Source organism: Elephantulus edwardii, unplaced genomic scaffold, assembly GCF_000299155.1.
Source record: "Elephantulus edwardii isolate Elephantulus edwardi_28Jun2011 unplaced genomic scaffold, EleEdw1.0 scaffold00126, whole genome shotgun sequence".
Lineage (NCBI taxonomy): Eukaryota > Metazoa > Chordata > Mammalia > Macroscelidea > Macroscelididae > Elephantulus > Elephantulus edwardii.
The window spans coordinates 1,712,808-1,719,629 of record NW_006399876.1 but is presented as its reverse complement, the minus strand read 5'-3'; the positions used below and the strand labels follow the sequence as shown (position 1 = coordinate 1,719,629).

Sequence of the window (6,822 nt, the reverse complement as noted above, 5' to 3'; positions counted from 1 at the left end):
GACAGGATGCCTTTAAGGAACTCTTTCGCATGATCCTTCTTTAGTTTTACAGATGAATCTAAGCTAAGTAGAGTCATCTTCATAGGTGAATCTAAGCTACTGCAAACAAGTATTCAGACATATGCACTTAATAAGGGGTATTACAAAGTGGCCATTTGCCTCAGGTGACTTCAACACAACTTAGCCAAAACTCAATGTCATGATTTACACAGCTTTTCTTTATGTACACAGCTCACACATGATTTTTACATATTTGTGGAAATGGCAAGAGTTTTCAACCTCAGAGAGTGCTCCCATGAAGATCAGGAATCATGTACCTGAACTCTTAGACGCTTTACTGTTACCTTCAGAAATAACCACCCTTAAAATGAAAGCACATTAACCTAAGCATTCTCAAACTGAAGAAATAAGTGTCAACAAATAGCAGATACAGCAGCAAAAAGATACAGCAGCTAGTAGAACAGTCCCAAACAGTTAACTATTTAAACTGAAAACCCCTTAAAGTTTGCTGATACAAAGTGTTAATAGTAATTCCAAGATTGCTACAGAATCAAAGGCTGGGCATACAGATTACAAAAACCACTCCTCTTATCCTTAATCCAGCGTTGTTGGTGTGTGCCATCAAGTGGGAACAGAACTGTAATTAACCCTCGTGGGTTTCCAGAGGCAGCGAATCACCTGGCAGGAGACTGGCCATCCTCCTCAAAGGAGCAGCTGATGGATTCACACTTCATGCTTTAGGAATTACAGTCCAGGTTCCTACCACTAGGGAACTTACTCCCTTGAGAGATGTACCCCAAACAAGTCCCTGAACCAAAGCTACTGAGTAAAGAGCAGGTGAATGCTTCTTTGATGAGTAATCTGGCATGGAAACAACCAGGAAATAAAAAGAGTCATTCTCAAAGGAATACAAAATCCTATGTTACCAGCTTGCTTGTTTGAATTGGGAAAACTATAGAATGAAGGTTCAATTGCATTATATGAACACATTTGACTTTTTAGTGACAGTTTATTAGCTGTTTGGTGAACATATCATGACAGATAGTGGTTAGAGGGGCAGAACTAGGTAAACATCACCCTTAATACAAGTATTCTGAGTCCAAAGAAAAGTGCATGACATGTGAGGAAAATAAACAAGAGTTTCCCTCACCATTAATAGCAGATCCTGCACAGCCCAAGGAGAAACCATGTTTCACTTGGCTTCTGTCCAGTGCAGCAAGCAAGGCTGCAAACAGGAAGGGCAAGAAGAAACTAGAAAACAGCCCTCAGAGGAACTCAGCTAGATCAACTTACATGTCACTATTTAGGGGAATTTTGACAGAAATGATGCCTTTGAGCTATGGTGCTGGAGAAGAGTATTGAGAGTACCATGGACTGCTAGGAAAAGCAACAGATTCGTCCTGGAAAGGGTTAAACCGGGCAGCACCTTGGAGGCAAGGATTCTGAGGCTCCGCCTAACATACTTTGCACATGTTGTAAGGAGGGACAGGTCCTTGGAGAGGGACATCATGCTGGGGAGGGTGGAGGGACAGCGCAGGAGGGGAAGGCCCTCTATAAGGTGGATTGATTCAGCGACGGGGGTAATCGGGATGGGAGTATCAGAGACAGTGCGATTGGCATAGGACAGAGAAGAGTTTAGGGCTGTTGTACATAGGGTTGCTATGAGTCGCAAGCAACTCGATGGCACATAACAACAACAACAACTACACTCACAACACAAAGGCATTAGTTCTTCTATCATCTTTAACTATCCAGTTCTCAGGTGCATAGTAGGTGATTGAAAAGACCATGGCCTGAATCAGGCGCACCTTAGTCTTCAAATCTACATTATTGCTCTTAAGTATTTTGGAGAAGTCCCTGATAGCAGACTTGCCCAATGCAGTAAGTTTCCTTAAGAACGATGCTTTGAGTTGTGTGATCTTGGAGAAGAGCACTGAGTTTCTTGCCGAAAGAACAAAGAGCTATGTCCTGGGGGCAAGGGCAGCCAGATTGCTCCCTGGAGGCAGGATTATGGAGCTCCATCTCTCAGACTATGGACGTCTTGCTTGGAGGGTCCACTCCTTGGAAAGAGGCATCGTGCCTGTAAATATGGAGAGTTGGCAGAAGAGAGGAAGACCCTTGATGAGATGAGCTGGCATGGTGATCACAGCGATGGGCTCAGGTGGGTCAGAGATGAGGAGGACAGACAGGGGTCACGTCTGGTGTTCACAGTCATACTCAACGACACCTAACTACCACCACCACCACCATACACTCAAACTTGTGAAGAAGTTTCCAACTGGGGTGTGTGTGTGTACTGTCAAATTGGATCTGACTGGTACAGGAGGAGATTGCCCCTCCTTCTCCAGCAGAGCATCTGGTGGATTCGAACCACACACCTCTGGGATTGCAGTGCAGCTTTTTGTCCCAGGGCCACCAGAGCTCCCTCCAATCTTTTTCTTAACAAGGCTTTAACTCACACATGCTGGAAGGCACCTGGATCCAGGTCGTCCCACTGTTTGATTGGGTTACTTCACGCAAGGTAATTAGCAGAGATTGAGAGGTGAGGCAGTAGGAGTTTGAGGGCTCACAATTACTTGGGAAGGTGGAGGGTCCTTGGAGGCTTTGCAGCTGTGCTCAGCAAAGTACAACATGAAGAAGGGCCCTTCCCAGGACGTTGGCTTCCCTTCTCTCATTTGCGCTGTCGGAGAGCGGGTCCAAAAGGCTGGGTTCCACACAAGACTCAAAAAATTGGGGATTTTCACAAAGAAAGAGAAATGCCTGAGTGGCTTGAGGAACTTCAGACCACTTGCCTTCCCTTTTGCGAATAAGTTCAGGCGTGGAAGGTCCCATCATTCCAGACACAAGAAGGGACAGATTAATTGTTTTCAATTTTACCAGGTTCCTGCCAGGTTTGCTCTGAATCCAAGACTTCCTTATTTCTCCATCTCCTTTCCTGCCATGTGATTTGTGGAATTATTTCCCCTAGAGATGGTTCTGATCAGAAAAGCCAACAATCAATTGATATTTGCAGAAGGAAACACACCTTAGACCAGCAGCTGAGATTCAGACTCCTCCAGGTGTTTCCGCTTAACTTTTAACCCTGCTACTCACTGTCCTTGGACCAGGAGGCCCTCACCAGAAAACAGCAAGGAAACACCGCACATTTCAAAATCAGGAAAGGAGTCCTGTCTCCATAATTGTTCAATCTGTGTGTGTAACAGATCATTCGAGAGTCTAGACTTCATGAGGATGTGGCATCAGGTTTGGAGGAAGTGTTATCAACAACTTATGTTATGCAGATGACACAACCTTGCTTGCTGAAACTGAGGAGGACCTGAAGCGCTTGCTACAGAAGGTCAAGGACTGCAGCCTCCTATATGGATTGAAGTTCAACATCAAGAAAACAAAGATTCTCACCACTAGGTCAACTGGCATCACCATGATATATAAAGAAGAGATTGAGGTTATTAGCAATTTCAGTTTGCCCAGCTCCATAATCAACATCTTGGCACCAGCAGTGAGGCAACTGAAAGACGAATTAGGAAAATCTGCTGTCGGCAACCTCTCCAGAGTGTTGAAGTGCAACGATGTCAGTCTAGAAACTAAAGTGCACCTGATCCAGGCCATGGTCTTTACAATTACTTGCTGTGCATCTGAGAGGTGGACAATGACTAGTGATGACAGACAAAGAATGAATGCCTCTGAGTCGTGGTGCTGGACAAGAGTATTGAACATCCTGTGGACTGTCAAGAGAACAAACAGGTTTATCATGGAGAGGGTGAAATCAGGCTGCTCCTTGGAGCCAGGGATTCTGAAGTTCCATCGTCTCACATACTTTGGGCATGTGGCCAAGAGGGACCAGTCCTTGGAGAAGGACTTCATGCTTGGAAGAGTGGAGGGACAGCACAGGAGAGGGAGACCTTGGAGGAGATGGATTGACACAGCATCTGGGGTAATGGAGTTAGACATGTTGGAGAGAGAGGTTGGCTCAGGACAGGGCAGGGTTCAGAGCTACTGTGCATAGGGTCACTATGGGTCACAGGTGACTCAGTGGCACAGAACAACAACAATAACAAAGCACTTTCAGGGGCCCATGAGGGACTCCTGCGTGACCTCCTGGAAAGCACCTCGGAAGGGCATGTTCCGTGATGACCAAGCACCTCACCTGGAGAAGACTGACCATCTTTAACAACATGCAAAGCAAGCACTCTCACAGCCATTTTGGCCATCTGCGCATGCCCCCATAAAACTCAAAAAGGACTCCGGTGGCCGCCATGTGAACAGAAGTGCACATTTCCGCCTCCCTCCACATGGACCAATCCCCGAGGAGCCCCTCCTCCTGCCATGTTGACACACGACAATCTTTTCCTCTTTGCAGGTTGACACTTAAAGCCCAACCCTCCATGAACAAAACCCACGTCCTCTCTCTACCTCCAGTGCTGTTAGGAGGAACTTGACTGCCTTTGTTCCATGGTTGATGGAACCTTGTCCCTCCGTATGTCCCCCCTTTGCACAGCATTTTCTCTAATAAACCTCTTTTTTAACCCTAGACTACTGTTCTGCTAGTCTTCACAGGAGGGAGAAGCCAAGCTTAAACAGGGCACTGGAGGCATTTTCTTGGCGACCCTATGTAGGAAGTAGTCAGGTTACCTCAGCCGTTTGTAATGTTTATTTCTCTAGCGGCCTACTGGTAAGAAAGCTGCATTGCAATGCTGAAGGCACATGGTTCAAATCCACCAGCTGCTCTGTGGGAGAAGGAGAGGCAGTCTCCTCCCATGCGATTAACTGCTTCTGAAAACCCGCTGGAGGGTCAGCTATGGGTTGGTTCCAACTCAACAGTGCACAACATGTCAATAACAGGATAAGACCGGATACAGCTTGATCCAAGCCACAGCCTTTCCCATCACCTGCTATGCATCTGGCAGCTGGACAGTGAATAAGGACAACAGAAGCAGAATCAACGCATTTGAGCTGTGGTGTTGGAGAAGAGTGCTGTACTGCAAAAAAATAACAACAAACAAACAACAAAAAATAACCCACCAGGTATGTGTTGGAGAAAGTACAACCAGAATGTTCCTTCGTTGGTGCAGCTTCATCTCACGTATTTTGGACTTGTTGTCAGGAGAAGCTAGGCCCTCACGCTTGGAGAGGCTGAGGCCAGTGAAGGACAGGAACACCTTCAATGAAACGGATCGATGCGGCATCTTCGACAACGGACTGAAATGTGCAGAGGAGGATAAGGATGGCGCAGGATCAAGACAGAGCTCAGCTCCGTCGTTCACGGGGTCTCCTGAGTCATCCTGGGCTGCACTTATCAACAACACAGCAGTTATGAAGCAGGCTTTGTCGTGAACGAGTGTCAACCTGGACCTGACTCATAGCAGAGCCTGGCTTTCCCAAGGCTGTGCATCACGGGGAGGAGATGCCGTCTATCCTGAGGGCAGTGCATCTGAAGCCTGTCCTGTCCTGTGCTGTCCTCACAATCTCACACGGTCAGGCCCAGTCATGGCGGAGGCAGTCATGGTGTCAATCCATCTGGTCGAGGGTCTCCCTCCCTTTCACTGACCCTCCACCTTTCCAAGCAGGATATCCCTGTCCAGGGACTAACCTCTCCGAGCAACAAGTCCAGAGTATGTGAACGACCCCCCTGCCTCCAAGGAGCACTCCGGCCGCACCCTCTCCAAGACTTGTCTGTTTGTTCTCCTGGCCGCCATGGGATGCTCAGTGCTCTTCAACATCACAGCTCAAAGGCGCCAATTCTTCTGTCATCCTTTCATTGTCCAGCTCTCAGATGCAGAGCAAGTGACTGAAAAGATTGGACTTACACTCATAGGAAATAGAAATTAGTTCAAAATTACAAGTTAATGATAAAGTGACCCTAAAAGCTAATTTTAAAATAGAGACTATGTTAAGTAGTCTAAAAAGGCAGAGATTCTAGGCATCAGCACTGAGCAGTCACCTCTCCCTCCACGTCAGGCTGACTGGTTCTCATGGACCGAGCAGACACTTGGGCCAGCGCACCTGCCTGGCTGTAAGGAGGAGCCTAACTTTTTGCTTTAAGTGAGGAAGAAAATAACACAAGCTTAACAACTGACAGGTGCCCCATCCTCAGAAAATTTAAGAAACCAGAAATGTGTTACTAATAATACAAACACATGTTTTGGAAGAGGCTAAATTTAGATTCCTGAGGAAGGGGATGTACAGCCAATGGCAGGCTTTGGAAACAGAGGAACACACACACCTCATGACTCAAGAGAAAGGGCTTAAGCAGGAAGGAGGAAACTGGTTAGAGATCACAGGGACCTCTTGACAGGTATATAAGGGCTCCTGGCACAGGAGGCTCCACATCTGATCACACTCTCTGTCTACCTGCTCCTCTGACCAAACTCATCCTCAACTCACCTGAATCATGAGCTGCTGTGGCTGTTCCGGAGGCTGTGGGGGCTGCGGCTCCAGCTGTGGGGGCTGCGGCTCCAGCTGTGGGGGCTGCGGCTCCAGCTGTGGGGGCTGCGGCTCCAGCTGTGGGGGCTGTGGCTCCAGCTGCTGTGTGCCCGTGTGCTGCTGCAAGCCCGTGTGCTGCTGTGTGCCAGCCTGCTCCTGCTCCAGCTGTGGCTCCTGTGGGGGCAGCAAGGGAGGCTGTGGCTCCTGTGGGGGCAGCAAGGGAGGCTGTGGCTCCTGTGGGGGATCTAAAGGCGGCTGTGGACAGTCCTGCTGCAAACCTTGCTGTTGTCAGTCCAGCTGCTGTCAGTCCAGCTGCTGCAAGCCCAGTTGCTGTCAGTCCAGCTGCTGTAAGCCTTGCTGCTGTGAATCCAGCTGTTGCAAGCCCTGCTGCTGCCAGTC

General features: G+C 48.1%; 1 protein-coding gene across 1 annotated transcript in view; it reads left to right on the top strand.

Moving 5' to 3' along the window:
• Positions 1 to 6,391: 6,391 nt before the first annotated feature.
• LOC102859593 (keratin-associated protein 5-1-like) overlaps positions 6,392 to 6,822 on the top strand; it is a 720-nt gene continuing 289 nt past the window's right edge. Inside the window, exon 1 of the mRNA XM_006893361.1 lies at positions 6,392 to 6,819. Coding sequence (XP_006893423.1) covers positions 6,392 to 6,819 — 428 coding nt within the window. The remainder of the gene's footprint in view (positions 6,820 to 6,822) is intronic.